This window comes from Balaenoptera borealis (genome assembly GCF_965194805.1).
Source record: "Balaenoptera borealis genome assembly, chromosome: 6".
Classification (NCBI taxonomy): Eukaryota; Metazoa; Chordata; class Mammalia; order Artiodactyla; family Balaenopteridae; genus Balaenoptera; species Balaenoptera borealis.
Window position 1 is genome coordinate 71,660,231 of NC_138863.1, and position 26,974 is coordinate 71,687,204.

At 43.8% G+C, this 26,974-nt stretch overlaps 1 protein-coding gene and 1 long non-coding RNA gene across 5 annotated transcripts in view; one reads left to right on the top strand and one right to left on the bottom strand.

Moving 5' to 3' along the window:
* The window catches only part of ITGB6 (integrin subunit beta 6), a 125,454-nt gene that overhangs the window by 28,899 nt on the left and 69,581 nt on the right, over positions 1-26,974 (top strand). For 2 of the 3 annotated variants that reach the window (XM_082395282.1, XM_082395281.1), the window contains exons 2-4: positions 24,083-24,134; positions 24,659-24,734; positions 25,483-25,562. In XM_082395282.1, the coding sequence (XP_082251408.1) occupies positions 24,674-24,734; positions 25,483-25,562 (141 nt within the window). In that variant the 5' untranslated portion in view covers positions 24,083-24,134; positions 24,659-24,673. Of the gene's footprint in view, positions 1-24,082; positions 24,135-24,212; positions 24,551-24,658; positions 24,735-25,482; positions 25,563-26,974 lie in introns of those variants that run through there. The other variant, XM_082395280.1, reaches the window with a different exon arrangement.
* Positions 1,720-14,160, bottom strand: LOC309630551. 2 transcript variants are annotated; one of them, XR_014245750.1, is made up of 3 exons: positions 6,819-14,160; positions 5,598-5,765; positions 1,720-3,800 (listed from the first exon to the last, which is right to left on the bottom strand). It is a non-coding gene; the product is annotated as an uncharacterized lncRNA (long non-coding RNA). The 2 variants fall into 2 exon arrangements; XR_014245751.1 differs by lacking the exon at positions 6,819-14,160 and having other exon boundaries at positions 5,598-6,165.

Here is a 26,974-nt window from a genome sequence, read left to right on the forward strand (position 1 = left end):
TCACATAGTAGGTGCTTAATATGTATTCTTTGAATGAATGACTAGATAAATAGTAAGTGTCATGGCCAGTGGCCATTCTGTAATGGTATCTATTGAGCATCTACAGTAGGCAGGGTCGTAACCTCATATTACGATGACGTGGCCAGTGGCAATTTAGGTATAACTTTCTCCACATTGTCTCATTTGATCCTTGTGGGAAACTGTGGGGAAATTAATGAAAAGGAATCACAGGACCTTGCTGCCACGAAGCTATAAGCTGCTTTCTAATGCCAGAAAAAGGAATATGCATGTCAGACGTGTAGTGCTTTGCTTGTTAGAGGCTCAGCAGGGCCCACTGAGCCTAAGTGGAGATCAGGCATGTGAGACCAGGACCCACGCACAGTTTCCAAGTATTTATTTGCACAGTTGAGCTGCATCATCTTGTTTTTCAGCTGAGGGAACAAGGAAGAGTTTAATGAATGAGGGATGGGTGCTAAGGGAGAAGTGGGGGAAAGAGGAAGGGTATGCAAGACAGGGAGGGAGGCCTAGCCGGGCTTGAGCCCTGAGGGAGGACGAGGCCAGAGCCAGAAGCTAAGGACCTGTTTGCACGAGAGGGAGCTGTGGATGCCCAGGCAGAAGCAGAGGGGTTTTGGGATGCAGAATATAGAAAACGACACGGGGCAGGTGAGGGCGTTTTCCTTACCTTTGCAAGGAAGGTGGCGTGGTCGCAGCATGAGGAGGGATCACAGGAGACAGACACAGAGCCGGGGTGCTTGCAGGAAGGGCAGGGGCCAAGGCGCAGCTTTGTGGCACTGGAAATCAGGCCGAGTGAGGGCGTTTCCATGGGGAATATCACGGCACTCTGCTCTAAGCAGCACCAGAGTCCCAGGTCCACTAAAAGCATCCCGAGGACACTGAAGAGGTCTGCATGGCCTCGGCACTGAAGGCTCACAGAGGCCCCAGCCAGCAGCTGTCCCCTGGGACAGGTAGGGCCAAAGCCAAGACGTGGATCCCCAGTAGAGGGGTTGGCACACAGGGTACCAGCAGAGTGGCAGTTTCCAGTGACCAACAAGCCATGACCATGCAGGAGCTGTAAACTGTTTTTTGAGCACACTCAATACATCCTGTGGACCCTCCCCAAATAAGTAAAGAGATTTTGAGAAAGGGGAGGCATGGAGGGCTGGCGTTATGGAGGTGAAGCATTCAGCTAGCAGAATTTGAGTGAAAATGTGATTTAATTGGCCTCACAGGCTGGTGAGTCCTGGGGACATTTGGTTACATCCCTGCCAAGGAGCTCAGTAAACAGGTTCAGACCTACTCAATTGGGAGGCAATTAAGTACCAAGGCCAAGGGGGAGCCAGAGGCAATGATGGGCAGAACAACGGCCCTGTTGTGGCACCCAGACCTCCGTGGGCTGCTGGGATGGTGCTCCAAGCCCGCCAGCTGCTCTACTTCTGCACTTAAATAGACATAATTAATAACAAGAGCTAATTGTAATCATTTCTGCCCAAGGGCCACATTCTGCCTAAGTTTACAAACTATGGAAAAGAGTTTCCTGCCCTGCCATGGCACCGTTAACTCCCACAGAAAGTGCCCCAGATTGTCCAGAAGGGTTCCATTCAGATTGGGTCTGCGAAGTCACTTACTAAGGGGTTAACTATAAATGTATGTAATTGCCTTCCACATCACTAACAAAGAAACTCAGCTTTCTTCCTTAGGGGGCAGAGACTGGAACTTACGCATTTTTATTTATTTATTTATTTATTTAAATTTTTATTTTATATTGGAGCATAGTTGATTAACAATGTTGTGTTGATTTCAGGTGTACAGCAAAGTGATTTAGTTTACATATACATGTATCTGTTCTTTTCCAAATTCTTTTTCCATTTAGGTTATTACAGAATATTGAGGAGAGTTTCCCTGTGCAATACAGTAGGTCCTTGTTCATTATCTATTTTTTTTTTAATAGATCTTTACTGGAGTATAATTGCTTCACAATACTGTGTTAGTTTCTGTTGTATAACAAAGTGAATCAGCCATATGCATACACATGTCCCCATATCCCCTCCCTCTTGGGCCTCCCTCCCACCCTCCCTATCCCACCCTCCCTATCCCACCCCTCTAAGTCATCGCAAAGCACGGAGCTGATCTCCCTGTGCTATGCTGCTGCTTCCCATTAGCTAACTATTTTACATTTGGTAGTGTATATATGTCGATGCTACTCTAGACATAGAGAATGGACTTGACGACATGAGGGGGAAGGAGGAAGCTGGGACGAAGTGGTTATCTATCTTAAATATAGCAGTGTATACATGTCAACCCAAACTCCCAATCTATCCCTCTCCCCACCCTTCCCCCTTGGTAACCATAAGTTCGTTCTCTAAGTCTGTGAGTCTGTTTCTGTTTTGTAAGTAAGTTCATTTGTATCATTTTCTTTCAAGATTCTGCATATAAGCAATATCATATGATATTTGTCTTTCTCTGTCTGACTTACTTCACTTAATAGGATTATGCATTTTTACATCTTCCAAAGCCTCACGGGGATCTTGCACATAGTAGGTGCTGAACATCTGTTGCATGAAAGAAGCAAAAGCCAACAAGAATGGAGTGTTCTTTCTAACTTTGAAACACACCTCCAGAGGTAAAGCCCTGGAGTGTGGTGTGCAGGAGGCACGTTCCTAATGACATGGAGAGAACCAGGTCCTTTCCCATCAACACCCCCAGGAAAAAGAAAACAATGCTACTTAAACAGAGCTGAATTCTAAGTACAATAAGAAGTTAATGCAACAACTCTACCTTTTGTGGTGGTCTAGCTGTCCCCACTCAAGAAAAGATTCCCACATTTGGTTGTCCCATTGATGGGGAACCTCTGAGTGTATATGTGTGGGTACGGTCTGTGGGGTATGTGCGCCCATGCGTGTTTGTGTGTTAAGTTACCACAGGATAGAAATCAACACAGCCTAGGGCCACAGTGGTGAGCCCTGCAAACGCCACTGCCAAGTTCATCAGTGGGCAGGATGGACACTTAAAAGCTAGCCTAAAAGCAATGGGCTACTGCCATCATTGAGTAGCCCAGGGACCTCTGAACGTTCAGAAAAGAAAGCCCTGGGTCAGTGTGGGGTAGAGGGGAGGGTTGGTTTTTGTGACTAAAGAGGATGAAAATGGTCATAGAGTGGCAGATGTCTGCTGCAGCTGAGTAAGGAGCTCACAGCTACACCTCATTTACCCCTCCTTAGATGGGCCTCCCTGGGGCCGCTCAGCGGACCAGCTGGTCACGTTGGTCCCACGTGGAATCCAGGCAGCATGGCCACCAGCTCTGGGAAGTCTGCCTGTCTCAGAGTTGACTTCACAAATGGATCTCCCAGGGATTGTCAGGCGAAGGCCTTGGACTTCAGCATCTCGGGACTATTTGGTGCACTGCAATCATTATTGTTGCATCACTACAGCTGCTGTTACCAGGAAGGCAATGTATGCTTTAGGAAACATATCCGTCCTTGTAGGGTAACCCTCCTTTTAGAGAGTTCAGGCTATCCCAAGACCCTGACTTCAAATTCATATGACTTTTGGCAGCCATACATCCAAGTTTCCTAGAATACCCCCAGCCTCTGATATCCCGCTCCCTTGCAGGCTGGGTAGACTTTGTGAATGCCGGCGCTTCCTATGGGTTGGGAATGTATAATTGCCCTAGTCAGATCACAAAACTAGCTTCTTTCCATTAGCTGTTCCTTCTGAAATGATGGTGATTCATCTGTCCCCACCACCTTCGGAGCTGAAGGTGAATCATCACGGAGGCCGGAGATGGCTCTCCAGACCCTGAGGGCCTGGGTTAGGAATGAGAAGAGTGAGTCAGACACGACAGGAACAAGCCAGCCGTCCTTAGCCACCCTCTCCGAGCTGAGCCACGTTAAGCTTTAAATAAATGGAATCCAGTTTTTCTCCCACCACTTTTCATTTTTATTTATTACTACCCATTGAGCCAGAAGCGGAATGGTCAAAACATTTCCAATGAAGCTGAATTTTCAGGGTATTTACAGTCAGCCTGGAAGCAGGAGGAAGAGGGATTTATAGATTTGTATTACCAGGCAGGCAATCTCCCAAGCCTCAGCATTTGGACTTGTTTTTAATGAAATAAATGTGCAGGCTTTCATCGGACTGGATCTCTGGAAACCTGGAGGGTCTCCCAATAAATTGAGATAAGATCCTTAACCCAGAGGCATTTGCATCCCCTAGAGAATGCAGACAGGTGGGCGTTCCAGAAAGTGGGAAGGATGATTGCAGTGAAATACATTCCTGGGAGGTCAGAAGGGACTTGGCAGGAATGGAAGGTTCTGTCACGTCTATGACTAGGCTAGAAGGGAAAGGTTCTTGCGGCATAATGAGTTTTTTCAGCAGTGGAGAGGCAGAAGCCATTGGTGATAAAAAGCATGGCTCATTCAGCTTGGGTTCAAATCCCAAATATCTCCACCAAAGGTTGCTATCGGCAAACCTCAAATGGCTGCTGATTGAAAAGCCTTATCTGCATACATCGCATCTCACGTTACTCCTCTGCTCAAAACCCTCTAATGCTTTCTATCTCATCGAGAGGGAAACCCAAGTGCTCTCTCGGACCTTCAAGGTCTGGTCCCCTGCTAGCTCTCTGCCCCACCTCCATCACTCTCCCCGAACCCATGGCCCCAGCCCCCCTGACGGTCCTGGCACACAGAGCAGCCTGCGTGCTCCAGCCTCAAGGCCTTCGAACTTGTTCTTTCCTCCTGAAATGCCCCTTACCCCCGTGCACTCCTCCTCTAGAGTCATTTGAGATAAAATGTCACCTCCTTAGAGAAGACCACCCTGACCACACTGGATAAACTTCCCCAACACTCCCTGAAAATTTGGTGACTGAAAAGCAGCAAGATCTCAGCATCGCCCAAAGGTCTCCCAGATATTGCCCAGGGGTTGGCTTCTAAATCTGTGAGGTGTGTAGTTATGGCCACAAAGACTATTAGCATCTCTCATCCCGGGGGCCCCCTGGTCCCTGTTCCTCACTCACAAAGCTCCGGGCAACCTCTCTGCCACCAGCCATCCTGGGGTGGGCAGGGTTCCCAATCCTGAGGCCCGCAGTCCTCGGGGGCAGAAGAGTCCCGGGCGCCGGGCAGAGAGGAGAGGGACTCCTTCCCAAGTGGCTGTTACTGGGCCCGAGGCAGTTCACTGGCCACACTTCGCCTCCCGAGGCTTCCTGAGCAGCCTTTGTCTCCTTTGGCCACCTCCCACCACCCCCATGACCAGAGTTCGGAATCCTCCAAACAGGAGGAGGATAGAGAACACACCAGTTCCCTCCTCCAGCAGCTGCTTCCCCAATTTCCCTCCCCAAGAGGAAAGAAAAGAGCTCTGTGCAACTACTGGACAGAGACACCAATAGACGCAAACAGAAATCAATAGGGGGGCATGTGTGTGCGGAGGGGCGTGATCCAAGGAGACAGATAGCACCCGTGTGGTACCTTTATGTGAAATTAGAAAAGGAGGTACCCCTTCCTCAAGACACTTTACTTTTACCTCTTAGGAAATTGTCATAATAATTAGACAAATCTACAATGCCAACGAAGGAATTGTTTGCCCAGATGCCCCACTATGCGAGTTACCTGAATCAAGCAGGCACCTTCATCCAGCGCCTGCAACACTGTAAGCAACCTTTGGATTCTTCAGTTAATCATGTCCATCGACATCAGGGGCACAGTCAACGGCCTGGCCCCTCCCACAATGCTCAGCTGTCTGCAGATGACTGATCCTCCCAGCCTCTCTCTCTCAATCTGTGAAATGGGAGCAAGGACATTGTGAGGGACATGAGGGTCCTGCCTGCCCCCAGACCACTCCCAACCAGCTTCCGGGTGTCAGCCTGGTCATCCCACCCAGAGCCAGATGGAGTAGAAGGCAGGGGCTCGAGGCGGAGGGCAGGCCGGGTTAGGCCTGGAGCAGATTTCCGCTCCCCTCCAGGCTCTGCTGAACACTCAGCAAGGACGGTTCAGGGAGGGAGCCGCGAGGCTGGGGCTCACCTCCTTCCCCATCCCACCAGTCTCAGCCCCACCCACAGCACCGGCCTCCACGTCAGACCCGCAGGAAACTCCCAGGCCTGGAAACCGGTGGCTGGGAGGATAGACTGTTTGCATTGTTCTGCCTGTTTGGTCTGAAGAAGGGCCTTCCAGCTATGGGGCTGAGCAAAACCCCGTCACCCTGGGCTGGCTTAATTCATGGAGGACCAAGATTTAAAGCCTCAGCTTCCTTCTCAAACACACAGGCCGAACACTTGGGAGCCCCCAGCAGATCCCAGCGCCTGCTCGCTCCTGACAGGCGTGCCCCCTGCCCCCCTCCCCTGCCCCGGGTTCCTGGCTGTCCTGACCGCACACCTGGTGCTCCATTTCTCTCCACGTGACGCAGAGACAAGCGAGGCTGCAAAGTGCTCCCTGGGATGCCAGGTCTTGAAGTCTCGACGTGGCAGGTGTGGGCCCCAGCAGCAGCCGGACGGGCCGTCTCTCTGGCCCCAGACCGGGCTGCACTCATGCCGTCTACACCACCCCCTCCCTGGGCCTGCTACCCTGCACCCAGAGGGGCGGCAGAGGGGGGGAAGAGCAGCCTTCTGAGTGATGGCACACGGGGATACAAAGGAGACAAGTGCTCACAAAAGTGAGCAAGATAATGAGACCCAACGTGGGAGTTACGACCAGGGCTCTGGAGTTAAAAAAGGGGATCTGAATCCTGACTTGAATTCAATTATTAGCAGCATGACGTTGGGCAAGTTACTTAATGGCTCTTAATACCAAGCATCAGCTATCTTATCTATGAAAGGAAAGAAGGAGAATATTTACCTCACTGTACCAGGTGGAGTCCCAGCAGGAGACAGAAACTACACCAGTTATTTCAACAGAAAGAATTAACTATAAGAAATTGTTGACTGGGTACAAAGTTTCTACCTAGACATCTGAAAGGGTAAAAAGATACTACAGTATCACTGAGGTAGCAACTGCAGGAAGTAGCTCCCACCCTTAGGATTGGGAGAAAAAAAGGAGGGATCTGGAATTAATAATTCAGAAATTTAAGGAGGGTTCTCAAAGGGCCAAGACTCAGAGCTCTGAGGAGGGGCGTTGCTGGGCTGGCGCTGGGGTCTCTGAGTGAGCGTGAGAAGGCTGGTTCTGCCTCCTGGTTCTGAGTGTTGAAAAAACAGCAAACTGGATTCAACCCTCATTATTGCAATGAACTCCACTGCCAGGGCTGGGAGGTGCCGCTTGGGAGACTCTGGAACAGGAATCAGACAAGAAGAGGCAGGTCCCTTCTCCCTCCCCCGGCCTTGCAGCCTCCCTCCGTGGCTCCTGTTGGCAGAGCCTAACACGAAGCAGCTGGCAAAGCAGAAATGTGGTTTGCAGAGTCCTGGTTTCAGCATTGCAAAGCAGGGTCTAGAGGGCTGGGTCTGGAGCTCAGAGACATTCGTTTAACAAATGGCCCATTCACAGTTAGGGTTAAATGAAAAAATGTACAGTCATCCCCCCCCTTGTTCTCAGTTTTGCTCTCCACAGTTTCAGTTACCCGTGGTCAATCCCAGTCTGAAAATATTAGATGGAAAATTTCAGAAATAAGCCATTCCTCGGTTTTAAATTGTGTGCTCTTCTGAGTAGCGTGATGAAATCTCACTCTGTTCTGCTCTGTCCCGCCCGGGATGCGAATCATCCCTTTGTCCAGCGCATCCCAACCGTTAGTCATTTATTAGCCGTCTTGGTTATCAGATCAGATCAGCTGTGGAGGTATCACAGTGCTTGTGTTCAAGTAACCCTTATTTTACTTAATAATGGCCCCAAAACTCAAGAGTAGTGCCGCTGGCAATTCGGATACACCAAGGAGAAGCCGCAAAGTCCTTCCTCTAAGTGAAAAGGTGAAAGTTCTCAACTTAACAAGGAAAGAAGAAAAAAATCACATGCTACAGTAGTTAGGATCTACGGTAAGAAGGAATCTTCTATCCATGAAATTGTGAAGAAGAAAAAACATTGTGCTAGTTTTATTGTCACACTTTAAACTGCAAAAGTTATGGCCACAGTGTGTAATAAGTGCTTAGTTAAGCCAGAAAATGCGTTAAATTTGTACAAGATATTTTGAGAGAGAGAGAGAGAGACCACATGCACATAACTTTTACTACAGTATATTGTTATAATTGTTCTATTTTGTTATCGGTTATTGTTGTTACTCTCTTACTGTGCCTAATTTATAAATTAAGCTTTATCATATGTATGTGTGTTTAGGAAAAAGCACAGCACATATAGGGGTCAGTACTATCCGTGGTTTCAGGCATCCACTGGGGGTCTTGAGGTATATCCGCCATGGATAAGGGGGTCTACTGTATACAAGATGCTTAGCACAATGCCAGGCATAGTAGTTGCTAAGCAACTACTATTATCATTTATTATTATGATAGATAAGTGGGCTTGGCAATTAGATGGAGGACAAGCAGACTCTGTGATGAGTTGATAGTGAGAGTGGAGATAATTTTGGGTTCCTTTTTGGAAGGTTCACTGATTTCAGGTGTAATATAAAGGACAAGAGTGACATCAAAGAGTAGGAAGTCTGTAAATCAGTCACATGAATTTGATCTCTAAAATGTCCACCCCTCTTCACTCGCAATGCCCTGCACTAGATCAGGTACCCTCACCTCTTGCCCAGCTTCATTAATGCCCTTCTCCCACCTCAAGTCCATCTAAATCATGGCTCTAGGTCCAACAGTCATTCTTACTGCACTGTTGTCATCTCATTAGACTCCCATCACCTGCAGATGAAAAGCCAAATTCCTGTGATTGGCATTTAACACACTCAGTGATGTGGTGGGAGCCCCAGAAATACTACTTTCCATTGGATCTAGTGCTGCCCTCCCCATGTCAGGGTCAAATTAGAAAAGTGAGGAGTGGGAAGGAAGTCAGGTTTGGTCTGACACCTGAGGAATCTCCCTCCGGTTGCCCTAATGTCAGCTCTAATTCAGAATGTCAGAGCAGGACAACTTTAGTAAGTTCCTTGTCATTGCTGAGATGACATCCTAATGCCCGAAGCCCATGAGATGCTGCTCTTCTTTCCCTCATTAAATTAGCAAATCCCTTCTCCCTGTGTTCTCTTTAATGAAGTCTTCTTTTATTGTTATCTGCATCGTCAGCTAAGGCTAACATAAGTTGCAGTAACAAATAATTCCAATTTAGAGATTATCATACTAAGTAAAGTAAGTCAAACAGAGAAAGACAAATATTATATGATATCCCTTATATGTGGCAACTAAAACACGAAACAGATTATTTACAAAACAGAAACAGACTCACAGACATAGAAAACAAACTTATAGTTACCAAAGGGGAAAGGGGAGGCTAAGTTTGGAGGAAAATTAAGTCATCTAGTTCCTTGTTACTATTCTTCCCCATATCAATTTGCCTTTTAAAATTTATATCTATTTCTCTAACAAGATGATAACCTGCTTTAGGGTGGGGATGTCTCATTAATTATCTGTTATAAAAGACCCTTGACATATATTATCTCTAATTCTAACAACAACGTTGCCGGGTAGCAATTATTCTTATTTTATCAGTGAGAAGACTAAGGGCTAGATAAGTCAAGTTATGGACCCAAGATTAAATAATCAGTAAATGACAAAGCCAGGGTTTATTGAACACTTACTGTGTGCTTGAAATTGTGCTAGTTCTCGCTTCAAAAAAAAAAAAAATGAAATACAATTTACTTAAAAAATAAATGCCACAACTTCAATATAGTTCATAACAAATCCCAAATGAGTAATAGATTTAGGACTATGGAAATTCATGTAAGGCAGGCATTGTGGCCAAGATACTTAGAAAGAGATTGGACGTGAGCTTGGGAATTAAGAACGCACAGGATACATTTAATCTAAGCAGATATGGTGGATGAGTGCAGGCATTTGCAACAAGGGTAAGGGAGTGAGCAGAAATTGGTAAAAATGGGTTGCTTGGAAATAGGGAAAAACCTGTTTGGCAGAAGCCATAGTTTTCATAGGAGAGTCGTGCACAATAAGTTATAACAATAGATCCGGGCAAAGCTATGGAAGGCTTTGAATGTCAGGTTAAGGTATTTGGAATTTATTCTGTAGGTTATGGGGAATCACCAAAGATAGCTGACATACAAAAGTAGTGTTTTAGCCAGTTGTGTAATGGGTAAAGGGAGGAAAAAGGACTGGGAAATAAGAGATGACTTAAAGACATCATAAAGTGGATTAAAGATTATTTTAATCACTTACTCGAACTGAGAAGCCTGGCATAAGGATGGGCAGGTTTGGAGGGTGATGGATATCATATTATTGGTACTGGAATTATTACTGTTGTTTGTGGAGGTGGGAGTTGGCAACGTGAACTATAAATATTTTAAGTTGTTTGTTTAAAAGCAGATAGTCCTGTTTTCCTGAAAACATGTATGGAAGTTAAGGGTATAAAAGCTAATCAAAATAATTCCTTGAGAGGCGGGGAGGGAGATTCTGTTCCCAGAGAGTTAAAAAGATTTATACCCACAATCCCATTCTACCTATCCTCTGCATGGTCTTCAGTGGTGTGCTTCTAATACATATTCTTTAATTTGGCTCTTTTCTTTCATAAGTAAACCTACAGTTCAGCGAGCATCTGTATGAGGCTAAATATGTGCTGCTTTCTACCTAATGGCTTCTAAGTTCACGATATCTCTTCTTCTTATAGATATTATCAGCACCTTTATTTTTTTCTATCCAATTCTTTGAAAAATAAAAGAGCCAAATTTACTTAATTTAACAAAATATTCAATTTGTTGCCCAAATGGGAATCAGTAGGTAGGGTGGGGTTGTTATACCCACAATGAAGGTTGAATAAATGTTGAATTTAAGACGTATAAATCAATGCATTAATTATTTGCATACATTTCTTTAAAACTTTCTTTAAGAACTTTTTGTTTTCAACCCTGGAATCACTGTTGGGACTCCTCTCTGGCCCCTCTCAAAACTCAGGGTCTGTCTTAACTTTGGGGTTCAGGAAGATCTGGAAGTATTGGCCTAACCAACATCAATGGTAGTCAGAATTAACCGCATAACTCCCAAATACTATACCTTATTCAGGTCATGCTTGTTTTACCTTTCACAGGGACAACTTATACATTTAATTGGGTGATCCAAGAACAACTCTGTGGCCTGCATCTGTATATCTGATGTCTCAATCTCATTTCAGGGATAAAGGGATGAAGAACATTTCAGAGGATTTTTGAAGGTCTAGAAAAAGGGTCTTCAGCCAGCATGACTAGTTTCCTTTCCTTACTTAGGGGTTCTGAACTTTTTTGGTGTGACATGAACCTCTTTGACTATCTAATAAAAACTATGGACCCCTTTTCAGAAAAAAAATGTCTGAAAATTTCTGAAATAAAATACATACAATTAGAAAGAAAGCCAATTAGATTGAAAAATAGCTATCAAAATACTGAAAAACAAATTTTTGTTATAGTAACACACATACCTCTTTATTAACACTTTATCAAAGCCCAGTGGCAGGTCTCGTGACTACTGTGATTTGGACACAATGATAAGTGTTTACAACATTTTGAGATACCTGCAACAACTATAAAGTGATATGAAAAATATGTGTGATTCCTCTTGGTGAGAATTCCAGGTACTGCTAATGACAGTGGTTTCTTGTCTACATTTCTAATGGAGGAAATGTTTAATTTCAGTTTGGGATAGTGCAAATGAAGATACAACTTATTTCCCCTTCCAAGGTCATGGACCTCCCCCCCACCCCACAAGGTGCTGTTAATAGATAGACCTCAGGTGAAGAACACATATATTAAAGAATTGTTTCTAAGTAAAACATAAGCTATCAGTGCTCATGGGAGATCATCTGGATGCCTACTCAGAAATGTGGAGGTGACCCACTGTCACTCTGGAAAGCTGCTCTGTAACTAGCACCTAGCATCGTGCCTTACCCAGGGTAGATGCTCAGTACAAATCTATTGACTGACTGAAGAAAGGGTCGAGAGACAATGGAGTGGGGTTGGACTTGGCTCTCTAAAGGCCCTTCCTGCTGCTCTAACATTCTGAGACTCTGTGGCTCTCTGACAAATGCAGAAGGAATTCAGCGAAGCCAGCTCGGAGCCCTGTGGCTGCCAGAAGTGACCGCAGGAGACAGTGCAGGCGGGGGGTGGAGAAGCAATGCAATGCAGTGGGGTTGGAATGAGTTGTAACTCTGTCCCCAAGATAAAGATCCAGATCAGAAAGGGGGGTTGCTGCATCCAGTGACTGCAGAGGTAAGCAAAGGGCAGAGAAACAGCTGAGACTTCCCAGCTGTTTTTTCTGCTGCATGTCTATCAGCCTGGGCAACGGACAGGAAATTCATTCATCAGCACCCTGGCTCATAATTCTCTTGAAGAGGAGATCATTTATAAGCTTAAAGTCCTTTAGTGTTTCTGACAAGTGTCATTAGCTAAAAAGTGTTGACTGAGGATGTCCCTCACTCCTTAGCATCTAGAAAACACATAAGAAAGGCTGAATTCAACCTTGTGAAGTTCCTGGCAGGGCTATATGTTAGAAACTGAGAAGACCATAATATGAATCAATTGTTAAGGATAATAATAGTCAGATAAACTAGACATAGATGAATGAATTTTTTTCAGTTGAGACATTTACCTAAGTTAACACTTTTGTAATGGGGGCCTCATATTGTACAAAAGAGTAATAATCAAAAGAGTAATAATCAAAAGGGTGGCTGTTTTTGAAACATGTCTAAGCCAGCATCAGGTATCTAATGTAATTTTATCTCATTTCATCCTCACAACAACACTGTGTGCATTACCGGCTCCTATAGTGGTTTGAATGGTGGTCCCATCAAAAGACATGTCCACCCAGAATCTGTGATCTTATTTGGAAAAGGGTCTTTGCAGACATAATTAAGTGAAGGATTTTGAGATGAGATTATCTTGGATTATTGGGTGGGCCCTAAATCCAATGACAAGCGTCTTCATAAGAAGAGGAAAAGATACAGAGAAGGAGAACACACAGAGGAGAAGGTCATGTGAAGAGAAGGCACTGGAGTGATAAGTCTACAAGTCAAGGAACGCCAAGGGTCGCTGGCAGCCACCAGGAGCGAGGAGAGAGGCCTGGACGGATTCTCCCTCAGAGCCTCCAGAAGGAAGCAACCCTGCCAACACCTTGATTTTGGACTTCTGACCTTTTGAACTGTGAGAGAATAAATTTCAGTTGTTTTAAGCCACCTGGCTTCCTCCAGAATCTATCTACTCAAGGCTTTGAGAATCAGGGAGCTATTGTCCTATTACTGAAAACTGCCCACGTGACTGTGGCCAGTCCCAGACTAGGGACACCTGGATCAGGTATGCTCGCCTCTCTGCTGCCTGAACTGACAAATAACTTAAGAAATTCATGCTGAAATAATACTACTAGGGTAACAATAGACAAAGGATAACCACATGCCTGGAGTCAGACTGCCTAGATTTGAGGCCAACTTTTCCACTTAGTAACTATGAGACCGTGGGCAAGTTATTCAGCCTCTCTCTGGGCCACATTTTTTCTTTTTGTATGATGGAGAGAATTCAAAAGGAGTCTGAGGAGGCGTGACAACAGATGTAATGTGGTTTCCTGGATGGGATTTTTTTTTTTTCAGATTCTTTTTCATTACAGGTTATTAGAAGATAGTGAATATAGTTCCCTGTGCTATACAGTAGGTCCCTGTTTTTTATTCATGGACAGGATTCTTCAATCAAAAAAGGACATTAAGTAAAAACTAAGGAAATTTAAATAAAGTTTGGACTTCAGATAATGATAATGTATTGGTTTATTAACTGTAACAAATGTACTTTACTAATGTAAGATGTTACTAATAGGGAAAAATAGAGAAGACTAGTGTGAGGTATATGGGAACTCTCCGTACTAACCTAAAACTCTTCTAAAATATTAAATTAAATTAAATTAAAAGTAAATATTATTTTTTAAATGGGGAAAATTTCAGTACCTCACAGTGCGATAAAGATTTAGAACAGTGCTTGGCACATTGTAAGAGCCATCATTAGCAATTATTGTTTTACAGCCAGTATCAAGACTAAGGAATTAGTATTTGCAGTGTTCCATGAAATAGGCTAAATAATTTTTTTTTTAAGTAAGATGATGCTATATTTTTTAGATGCTATATATATTTTTTTATAAATCAAGAACCTTTACTAAACAAACTTTTTTTAAATTTTATTTTATTTATCTTTCCTGCGTTGGGTCTTCATTGCTGCTCACTGGTTTTCTATAGTCTCAGAGAGCGGAGGCTACTCTTCCATATGGTGCGTGGACTTATTGCAGTGGCTTCTCTTGTTGCAGAGCACAGGCTCTAGGCGTGTGGGCTTCAGTAGTTGTGGCACGCGGGCTCAGTAGTTGTGGCTCACAGGCTCTAGAGCGCAGGCTCAGTAGTTGTGGCGCACGGGCTCAGTTGCTCCGCGGCATGTGGGATCTTCCCAGACCAGGGATCGGACCTGTGTCCCCTGCATTTGCAGGCTGATTCTTAACCACTGCGCCACCAGGGAAGCCCTAGATGCTATATTTTGATGCTATATTTTTAGAGTAAGGTTGCCCAAAATCTGCTAGTAGATTCAATTTTTTTTAAACACCTACATTGTATTTTACCTTCTTTTTTGGCAAATCAAGCAGAATGAGTTACAATGACTCTGCTATTTTGACATCCCACAAGGTAGACAAATTATGTTTCTTACATATTCACTTAGATTTCCATCTCAATGAAAGAATAGCACTTTTATTGTTAAAGAAGGACATGAAACTCACCATTGTAAGAAAAGAGGTTTTTCAGGAGAATGATGACGTCAAGAGCAGAGATCCAGACTCAAGCAGACTGTTCCCACGTTGCCTGAAGCCGTGTGTCCTAAGAGCCTGAGAAGGCAGGAAAGGAAACAGATTTGTAACAAACTGTCACATGCTTTCTCACCTGAAGAGAAGCTTCCTACCCAAAGGAGAGAATGCTGTTGTCTTTAGGGAACTACTCTTCTAGACCTTCTGCAAGCAAGATGGGTTGGTTGATAGACAGACAGATGAGAGCTTGAATATGAGCTCAACTGCTCAAAAAGGAATAGGCAAAGGGTCGACTCATGCAGCAGTGGGGTGCCCTCTGCCCAGGTGAGAGTGTATCATAGGACAGCAACATACAGCGGTGCTTGGAATCCATTTCACAAGGGAAACTAGCCTAGCTTAAGACTGTAATGTTTGGGCTTTTAAGTAATCAAGGTCAAGGCCTGGGTATGAATTTAGAGATGAGTCATCACTACTCCAAGTACTTCATCTGAACTGTCATCTAAATGGACCTGCCCTCTGGACTTCCCTCAGAAAAAAGAATTTTCTCCAAGAAGATCCATCTTGAAAGGTCTTTGAATTGGATAATGCATTCACGATGCAGCAGGAAACAAATGAATTCACATGAGGATTTTCTTAAGAAATCTGGCTACAATTTTTTAATTTGATTCTGGGTCTCCTTGACAGCAGGATAGGTAAACTTTCATAAAACTTTCAGTATATCTGTACTCTCTTCAAGCACCCCTGAAACTATATCAGGTAGAAATGCTAATAAGTACATGGAGGAAAAAAAGGCTTTCTCTAAGCAAATACTTTTTGTTTAATTGTTAAACAAAGGTAAGCCATTTTCTTCACTGTGGGCTTCTTAGGGTGTTTAATAGATGAGTGTGAAACACCAGTTTCTAATAGGGGAGATTTAATGGTCTGTATTAACTAAACTATCGGAACTTTCCATTTTTAGGGCAAGGAGTACAGTTTGGGAAATAATATTGATACATGATTATTATCTGAAGTCCATACTTTATTCAGTGCTCTTCCTCTAGGGACATACATAAAAATAAGTCATTCTGTTGGTTAACATTTAAATCCTGTCTTCCTCACCCTTGATTGCCTGAAGTTTAGGCTCCACACCATTTCAATAGATTATACCATGCAGCAAATGGCCAGTAATCCACCAAGGTCTGGACTGAGACCAGGGTTCACAGCTGCATTTTCCATGCTATTGGACACGACTCTATTGGTGTCCAAGATATCATAACTTCATCCATGTGTAAGGAATATTTGCCCCCCAAACCTCCCAAAATATATGCGACTAACAGCAGTTTTCTCCTGTCAAAAATTTTTCACTCTATGTGTTTGGGTCAGAACTTTAAAACTTTGAACTCGATATGAAGAAAATTCTTTTTTGTTTTTGTTTTTTGGCAGCGTTGGGTCAGCTGCGGCATGCAAGATATTTTCTTTGTGGCGCAAGCTCTTTGTTGTGGCGTGCGGGCTTCTCTCTAGTTGTGGTGTGTGGGTTTTCTCTCTCTAGTTGTGGCGCACGGGCTCTAGGGCGCGTGGGCTCTCTAGTTGAGGGGCACGAGCTCAGTAGTTGTGGCGCGTGAGCTTAGTTGCCCCGCGGCATGTGGGATCTTAGTTCCCCGACCAGGGATTGAACTCACATCCCCTGCATTGCAAGGCGGATTGTTTACCACTGGACCACCAGGGAAGTCCCAAGAAAATTCTTAATAAATGTTGAAACTACGGTTGAGCCGTTCGCTGCACCAGGCATGGGTTGAAACCCTGTCACTTTCCCGTCAGCTACATGACATCTGGAAGGGCCATCTGCAAACACAGCTTCACCCAGAGTGGTGCTGAGACGACAGGTCACAGGACAGGCGGGCGGCTGTCATAATCCCTCAAACTAGCCTCTCACATCTGACAGCTCATTGGAACCACTTTCTGTCTGAAAGTAATTACACCCAGCAGTATATAGATTCATTGCTTCTGTTGCATAAGAATCCAACTTACCTTTGAATTAGATGCCAGCAGAGTTTGCTTTTAAATGTTTTTCTTCTTTCACCTCTTCTAATCCGGTTAATTTTGAATAGCTTTTTAGAATAATTTACTGTTTAGTCTTTTTAACGATGAGGGTGTTTGCGTCACACTCAGTCCTTTTCCCTATCCGATTTTGTGTAAACGTGCTGATAGGATTTAGGGAGTGGGCAGCAGCCGCAATCAGAGAGGTCCCTACAATGGCAGCTGAAATAAATCATCCATGGACCTCCTCAAGGATATTCCTCAAATGTAATCATTGGTCACCATTTCCCCCAGCTTTTTTTTTTTTTTTTTTTTTTTTAAGAAATTCACGTTCTTTTATTTATTTATTTATTTATTTTTATGGCTGTGTTGAGTCTTCGTTTCTGTGCAAGGGCTTTCTCTAGTTGCGGCAAGTGGGGACCACTCTTCATCGCGGTGCGCGGGCCTCTCACTGTCGCGGCCTCTCTTGTTGCGGAGCACAGGCTCCAGACGCACAGGCTCAGCAGTTGTGGCTCACGGGCCCAGTTGCTCTGCGGCATGTGGGATCTTCCCAGACCAGGGCTCGAACCCGTGTCCCCAGCATTGGCAGGCAGATTCTCAACCACTGCGCCACCAGGGAAGCCCTCCCCCAGCTTTTTAAAGAATAACAAGCTTCCTTAGTGTTGCGGCTTCATAAACTGCATCTTTAAGGTGAAAAGAAGTCTGAAATCCTACTTTGCAAGATTTTTTTTTTTTAATGTAAAATATGTCCATCTCACCTGCCTTCCTACAGTGGCCTAATGACGAATATGTTGTTTTGAAACTGTCAGGACGGACTCTTTTGCCACTGAAGCTGACCCCGATAGTCTACCTGTGCAGCCAGAGAGGGTTGCAGACCACGGGGGGTATGGCAGGTTTTCTTTTGCTCCCGCAAACCAAGTCATGGTGAATTCCAGAATAGAAGATGCCAGCCAATCACACTTTCATGGGACCGAAGGAATGCTGACAACACAAGGGTGCAGAAGGTCTCACCCTAGAGCACTTCCTGCATAGTTCTGGCCTTTGCTGTTCTGCCACAGAACACCTTTTGCACGATTATGACTTCATGGGTTGTGAGAATCGACTAGAGCTCACTGTGACTCTTCTGATGGGCACGCACTAGACCACGTCTCTCTGACACATCTGGAGAAACCTGTTGGTGATGGTGGGGTTACCACGTGGGAGCCTCCATAACTCTTGGAGTCATCCTTGAGCCCCCGATTTCTCTCCTTCCCTACAAGCAATCCATTTGTAAATCCTGAAACCCCATAAAAATTTCCCTTCGCACTCAGAATACAAATCCAGAGTCCTGACCGTGGCCCACGGGGCTCTCCTGACAGCTCTTCACCGTCCCTGTGCCTCTCTGGCTGGTCCCCTGTTACCTCCTCGTGGTCACCCCTCACTCCACTCCAGTCTCACCAGCCACCTTGCCTTGCTTGTCCTCAGACACTCCTGCCAGGGGGGGCCTTGTACTAATGTCACCTTATCAGAGGCTTCCCTGGCCACCACACCCTGCTCACTCTCTGACCTCTTACCATTCTTTGTTTTGTTCAGCATGGATCACCATCTGACAACTTTATTTGTTTGGGAGTTTATTGTCTGTCTCTCCTACAAGAACACAAGCTCCACGAGGCAGACACCTTGTTAGTTTTAATCAACACTGCGTTTCCAGAACAGTGCCTGGCACATAGTAGGATCTCAGTAGATACTTCCTAAATGAGTGAGTGAGTGAATGAATGAATGAATGAATCAGAGCTTATTTTTGCTAATAATGTCCACCCCATGGCAACCCCAGACGTAAGAGATGGTGCTCATCAGAAAAAAAAGAAAAAATTTGCTTAAAACGAAGGAATCCTAACGTTGGGTTAGACTGCTAGAGTTATCTTTTGAAAAGAAAAGAGAAAAGACTGCTCAGCAGTTTTGCAAGCTGTGAACGAGTGAATTACTCTGCAATCAACGTTTCCGTCTGTTCACATGGACTTGCTGCCATGACATACCATTTGCTTCATAGATGGGGAAACAGGGGCAACGAAGAGAGAGTCGTTCTGAGAGTCGAAGCAGATTAAACTCATATTCTCTGATATTTTATGGACAATCTCATCTGTGGATTTATTCCATAGCTCAAAGACAGAAGGAGCTCAGTTCTTTTAGGATTTCAAAATAAGTTCCCTAACAATTTCCTTGAGTGCTTTTCCCAAGCAGGTCTGACGTACAAGATTGGCATCAGACTTGCCGAGGGAGAACCGTCCTCCTTTTCCTAGTAGGTGACTGACTCCTGCACTCCAGAGTGAGGTGCAGGGTGCCTGCCACCGGAGGCCCAGGAGTTAATCAATCCTGAGTCATCGCCAGCCCACAGGAAATGCCGGCCACCGCCCTCTCCTGGACACCGTGCCAGGCCCAGCGCTGTCACCTTCCCCTGAAGGGCAACAGGTTTTGTTTCCTTTGCTTTTAAGTGATTTTATGGGATGTAAATCAAAGGAGGAATAAGAAAAATGTTGTGCAATCCAGGACCACATTTCTGTCTCATTTTTGGTGGTGAATAATCCACAGGATGAACAACAAACAAACCAAAAAGGAGACAGCTGGATACAGAGCTAGAGCTGGAACGAGGGGTCTAGAGGTGGAGAGACAGACTTATCTAAAGGTTCCTTGGGGAGTTTCATTTCTTGCTGACAGCTGCCTTAGGATTCTCCGAACATCTCTTATCTACCAGGAGGCAGTTTGCACGGTGATGCGGAGCTTGGACTGGGGGAGAAATCCGTCTCCAGGGCTCTGCTGCCTGAGCAGCATTGCAACAGTGGGCAAGTTCCAAAGCTTCTCCTGCCTCAGTTTCCTCATCTGGTAAATGGAGGTCAAACTGTTCCTACTTCTGAGGGGTACTGTGAGAATGAAATAGGTCAATACTAGTAAAATATTGAACAATGCCTGACACAAAGGAAGTGCCCAATAAAGCTATCTACAATAAACACAAATCCTGAGTGAATTCAGATGGGGATTTACCATAAACAGAAGGAGCCTCAGTCCCAGCCCCTAGCTTGCCCAGGTGCCTGGGAGCTGCAGGTGGCTCCAGGTGGGGATGGGAAGCCAGATTACCACCAGGAAGCATTTCTGGGTAAGCATTTCTGGTTAATTGTCTAATGTGATATCAAGAAGAAAGGGCCCGGAATCTCTAAGGCTTCAGTAATTTGTTGTCATGGTTTTGGGGGTTTTTTTTCCCCCTCTCTTTCTCACTTTAAATAAATATACACTTTTATATCCAATTTATTTCCCATTTGCATTACTTTTCTTAAACAGGGTCCCCCAAATTATACAATCTTCAGGCCCTACCCAATCTGGATTCATCCCAGAATGGTATAATTAAATCTTCACCATAGTCCTGAAAAGTGGATATTATCACTATTTCACAGACTAGAAACTAAAGTGCCAAGAGATACGTGCTATCCCCAAGGGCATACAGTAGGACTAGACTCAGATACTGGTACCAATATTCATAGCAGCATTATTCACAATAGTCAAAAGGTGAAAACACCCCAAATGTCCAGCGACAGATGAATGATAAATAAAATGTGGTATATCCACACAATGGAATATTGTTCAGCCTTAAAAAGGAATGGAATTCCGCTACATGCTACAATGTAGATAAACCTTGAAAACATTATGCTAAGGGAAATAAGACAGACAAAAAAGGCTTCATTGTATGATTCCACTTATATGAGGTACCTAGAACACTCAAATTCATAGAGACAGAAAGTAGAATGAATGGTAGTTTCCGGGGGGATAGGGGGTGGGGGAAATGGGAAGTTATTGCTTAATGGATACAGAGCTTTGGTTTGGAATGATGAAAAATTTTTGGAGGTGGACACTGAAGGTTGCACAACAATGTAAACGTACTTGATGCCAATGAACTATACACTTGAAAACAGGTATAATGATAAATTTTATGTTATGTATATTTTATCGAATTAAGAAAAGTAAACTCCAGACTAGAATGTAAGTCCCAGGCCACAAAAAATTTCTCTAGCACTTAGCATGTTGTGGGCATTACACACTAAGGTGATAGGAAACTGTTACACATCCTTCTTTAAAAGAATTTTTCTGAAGATCTTGACATGTGAAATGAAGGTGTCCACTTCCAGATTCTGTGTCCCCAAGTGACACACATCTGAGGTCAGTCATAGCATCCTGTGAACGGTCCGCCATGCAGTGTATCACACACACAGTTACAGCAGTGCCAGACACAAAGGGATAGCATTCATTTCTATGTTTCCTTTCAGCTACTCACCATGAAATGCTTCATAGAAAGACAACTGGAGCGAGACTTGTCACTGGTACTTGAAAGAAAGTCGGTAACATAGCAAGGCCATCCCAAGAGCTGGCAGTCATTACTAAGTTCCCTATGGTTCAAACTGGCTCCCAGCCAGGTTTACTCAGTGTTTACTCTCCCGGGAGTGTTTTCAGTTGCCCTGGCTGGCCCAGCTGAACCTAGATAGTTATTCTCTGATGTGAATGATGGGCTGGGTCCGGGAGAGACCCAAGCAAATACAGTGAGTCAGACGGGTTCACATGGCTTCCTGAGGTCAGGGTTCCACTGAAGACAATCTCAGAAGCAAAAGCCAGCTGAAGAGTGGAGTGCAGGCGATGTTGCTTCCCTGGGCTGTGTGGTGCTCTGCTATTCCACCCACACCTCAGCTCAGACGTCTTGCAGAGCCTCAGGCCCCCAGATGGCGTCAGAGTCCCCGGCTGGGGCTCTGAGCATTTGGGATGGTAGGATTCTATCCTATGGGCCCAAGCAACCTGTCTGAACATCTAAATGGTGTGACTTAGGATCTCTCGATTTTAAGAAATACAGAGACACCCTTAACCACCCATAAGCAATGGGAATTTTTTCTAAGAATACACATTGTTCCAAGAGACAAGATCCTGGGGAAACCCAGGAAGGGCCGGGCCTCAGAAAGATCCAATCTGGAAGGGCATTTGGGATCATGGCAGCTGTCGGCCTGGGCCGTGTTCCTTCCCCTTGACAAAGTAAGTCTGTGGGTCTAACTCTAGTGTTTTCCATTCATGTGGCTCAGGGGCCCTTCTCGGCTGCTTTGACTAGTGATACTCTCAACCCACCCCCTTGTCTACTCATTATAGCTTTCCTCTGCCTTGGGCTTCTGTCTCCTCGTAGCTGCCGACTCTTCCTAATTTGGACTCACTCCAGAGGCATCATTTTTCCTTCCACCTGAGGTCCTCTCTATGCCAGCTTCAGCTCCCATTATTGAACCCCAGTTTTAGTCTGTATTTTCCAGTTTAAATTCCGTATGTATACAGAAACAGAGGTAATTAATCTGGTTGGCTTGGCTAAGGGGACAGAGTTTTCATTCGGGAGGGTTTATGCAGCGTTGGCCAGTTTATGGAACAAGTAGGGCTCCCTGCACCCCCAGGGGCGTGGACGGGTACTTTCCAGGAGAGGGCACCAGGCACCACGTCTTCAGGAAGCAAGAATACTTCCCCTGTGCCGAATAGCCTGGTACAGATTCTCCACAGTGGTGCCAAGATAAAAACAGAGTGGATGGAGGTTTTCTTGTAGCGTTCTTCTACTTTATATGTTCTCTTAAATTCTGCCCCTGTCCTCCACCCTGCATTTTAAGTCTTGACTCAGCTTCCTCACAACCCAAGCAGGGGACGTCTTCCCTCTCAACTGCACTGCGTGTCTTCTAAAACCATTTATTCATTTACACATCTGTTTACTCAGTATTGGTGGAGTAGCTGCTTTGGCACAGGTAAAATACTAGACAGCCAAGACATAAAATTTATCCATTTACCTGATGAATATTAATTGACTACTTGCAAAGTCTGACATTAATGCTACTTGCTGGGAATATAAAGATAACTGAGACACAGTCCCTGCCTGAGACATAGTAAAGAATTCAATAAATACTTGTTGACTAAATCAATGCCTTAAAGAACTTCACAGTCTACTGGGGGAGAGAGGCAAGGATTTTGGCAATTACAAGCAGATTGGAAAGGGCCATCCTGGGGAAAGTCCACAGGAAGGGAGGCCTGGCGAGACCAAAAAGGTCTGCCTAGGGGCATTGATGTCTGTGCTGAGACTTGGACAGCGAGCTGAGTCATCCAAGTGAGAAGAATGAGGAGGAAACACACGCCTCCAGACAGCACAGATGGTGTGTGCTCAGCCTTGGAGGTAGGGGAGGGAGTGAGCGTCACAGGGGCTGTGATGGAGGACAGATAGTAAATAAAGCAGCACAGCTAGGATTTTAGGGGTGGGGTGGAAGTCTGTACGTAAGCTAGTGAAATAACACACCCTTCCTACCCCTCTTTCCTCTTGAGCCCAGATTTATCATTTTTCATAGCCCTTAGGACAGCCTGATTTTAAGAATCTGTCTGTTCCCCAGCCTAGAATATATGCTTCACAGGCCAAGAGCTTGGCTTTGTTCACTGACATATCCTCTGCTTCTAGAACAATACTTAGCACAAAGTAGATGCTCAATACATATTTATTGAATAATGGATGAATGAATGAATAAATGAATGACGGCTAATACAGGATACCAGTATTAACCAGAGGTAATATGAGGGACACAGATATCTGTGCCTTAATCTTTCTTCTTCAAGGTAAATCAACTGATTGAAATTGAACATAGCTTTCTGAGAAGAACCTGAGCAGACTATAATTAGTTTTATCTCTTCACAAGTTTCACATGCTTGCCTAGAAATATACTTTTAAAAGATAATCTCCCAGGACATAAGCAAGCCACAAAGAAGCCTGTCTAAGGTCAAGCAGTTTGGAGAGTAACAAAGTAAATATTTGTTTGCAGTATCTGCAAACCCCAAACACTGTCTGGAATATATTAGGAAAAATTCATAATCAGACTCCTGAAATTAGCCATAGATTGTTATATTTTAAATGTGTCACTTTTCTGCTCAACAAATAAATATCTTCTATGTGCCAAGTAGTGAGCTGGGAGCAGGGACCGTACATGAGAAAGAGAACTTGGTCGCTATGTGGAGGAGAGGGATTCAGAATCTTGGGCACCATTGTTTCTGTTTCCATTGTTACTGTTTGAGACTAATTTTGAAACATTATATTTTTTCTAATAATGCATTTAAATAGGAGTTTTATACTTATGGAAAAATATCTTTCATCCAACTTAAAAAACAAGGGAACACAGTATTTTGCTTTCCCTAGACTGCCTTCTAAATTATAAAATAATGATTTTTATTTTTCAGAGTTCATCTCAATTCTCTGAAAGGATTTAACAATGGAACATAAAAACCTCAGGTATTTTCCTTTAGCTCATTTTTTAAACCCTCCTTATACATAACTTACATATTTGTGTTTTATTTATCATCTTTATTGTTTACATTAAATTATAATTATTTTAGAAACAACTTTAGATCATATTTCAATTGCTCTTTTGACATTTCATCGATCAATATTTTACTAAAGGTGTCAACTTTCTCTAGGATGCAGAGAGACCAATAGAATTTACACAAAAATTTCTACTGAATGAATTTCCCCCACCTTCTTGGTGATTGTACACCTGCCTTCCTTATAAGGAGAACAAGGAAGTAAATCATGCTGAATTTGCTCTTAAGCACAGCTTTTCTTCTTTACCTGTCCAGGTAGCTTCTGTTTTCATTTCAGTCTTAATGAAAACTTTTTTATTTACATCTCAAGTTTCTTTTCAAAGCAGTGTAAGTAGTATTTACAATTTTACACTTCAAGAAAGAAAGACTTTTAACGATGTTCAGCTTTAGTCTTGTAATGTTGAAGGTAATTCATTTTTTAATCTGTCTGCACAGCGAGAACTGAAACGGATGGGGATTGAACTGCTTTGCCTGTTCTTTCTATTTCTAGGAAGGAATGATCACGTACAAGGTAAGACTTTAGTTCTCCAATATATTGCTTTCGTAGTGTGCTTGACAAACCTGTTGTGTGATTCAGAAACTAGATCAGAAGTCATTTTTTATTTGATCTGTTCAATTGCTCTTTTGCCACTGAACGAACACTTTAACAAATTACAGGCAGACGCAAGGCTGTTCCCACAGCGAATGCTCCGGGCTTAAGATAAATAAATACAAAGGTTGCATGGGCACCTTAATGAGAGAATTAAACAGCACTACTGCACAAGAGGACTTCTTAATACTCTTGTGACAACCATTTTGGTAACTTTTCTAGCTACCTTATTGTACAACAGGGCCTTTCACTTGAGAGTGATAACCTTGAGAGAGAAAAGGGACTTAGTTTTTAAATAAAAATACAGTACATTTAAGAGAGAAGCATTCTTTAATGGGTGCGAATAATTTTTAAAAAGTTAAAGGGGGATGATACTGAATGAGGACCATAAATATGATGATCCTGTATTTGTGAACATTGAGATATGTTCATATTTTAAGAAAAAAGAGAATGATTATTTTTTGGCTACTAAGACATGCCTATTTTCAATGTGACAGATGTAAAATATGAACTTTACTATGGATTGCTCACATTTTGAGGACTGATCTTTGACGACTAAAAAATGAACTTTGATATTGTTTTGTTCAAGTACTTTAAGAGCCGTAGATCTCATGAATGGAGTGGCGGAGAGTGTGCTGAATCCCTTGTGTCTTGCTGGGTTTAAAAACAGGTGGCTGTGCCGTGGGGAATGCAGAGACCTGTGGGGACTGCTTACTCGTTGGACCTCAGTGTGCCTGGTGTTCTCAGGAGGTAAAACAAATGACCTCAGCCTGTTTGTAAAAAGTGCACTTACATTTACGGTAATTCCATCCTTGAGTGTTCTGATAGCGTCCTGCTTTCTCTGCGGTTATAGAAGTAAAACAGATCAGGAAAGGAAAATGTAAGCATTTGTGATTCCAAGTGTCCTTCGTGTGATTACATTCAAAAGCAATTTGAGGACGGAGTGAATGTCAAATTATTCTGAGATATACGTAACTCAAGATTCTTTAGTTAACCTGATGCCTCCTCTGATTTTAAAGCCATTTCTAACTGCTTACACGTAAAATGCTGAGGCTCTGGGTAACCAGAGATCATGAAGTTGATGATTTTCAAACATACATTTGATTCCAGTATCATAGTTGTATTCCATCTGTGGACCAGAATCCTTTCTGAATCATTACTTGGATCTGAGGGAAGTGTTCTAGGCTGGGGGTAAACTTTACTGTTCAGACATTATCCAGTTCTTTTAAAAACTACATGAGCTTGGTGACTCTGTACCACACTGATGACAAAACCCGAAACAGACCTTCCTTATCTGATCAAACTGAAAACTATGTGAAGGTAGCAGAAGGGGATTGGGGAATGCATAACAAGCCATCCAGAATCAGTGTCTCCTGCGACACGACTGGGCAATCTGTAAATGATTCCTGGTAAGAAGGAGCTGCCTTAGCTCTTTCTGGAATGAAAGGAGTTCTCTGCTGAATCTCATAAAGAGAATCTAAACACAAATCCAACCGTACGAATGCCAAGTTCAGCAAGAATTGAGTAGCATGTTCAAGGGGAACAAACCTGGTCGCCTAACTCAGGTCCAGGCTGTCACTGTTAAAACCCACATTTCGGTTACATGTGTCCATGGAGGGGCTTGCAGACCGGAGCACAGACACAGCTCACTCCCCCTCTATTGCCTCTGCCGAGGGGGCTCAAGCAGAAGGGCAGACAGTTATGCCATTTGGAGCTCACGTATCAAAAGAAGGTTTGGGAATATACAAAGAGGGAAAACTCCACATTTTTTGACATTGACTCTCTGAAGAAGTCAATGTTAGTTTCGTGATAGAGACATAAAGCAACAAATCAGTCTAACAAAATGCCCATCTCTAGAATTTTCACTTACGTGCTTCATTAGCACTTATTGAAGAGAGGGTTTTAAGTTACTATGGATAGCTTTGCTTGTGGACAATACTCCGTAGTCAAATTGTCATCAAATTTGAAGGCCAGATTATTCTGAGAGGTCACTCACTGATATAACTAATAGTGGAAGTAGTGATATCAGTAGAGACGGTTGGAGCAAAAAGTAAATTAGGCTGGCTTCTGCTTAGAGCAGATAGAAAATAGGTTCCAGGGTTAACACTGCCTCTGACCTTTTGGCAGACAGAGTGATCACAGGTGGTAGCAGTGACACTGTG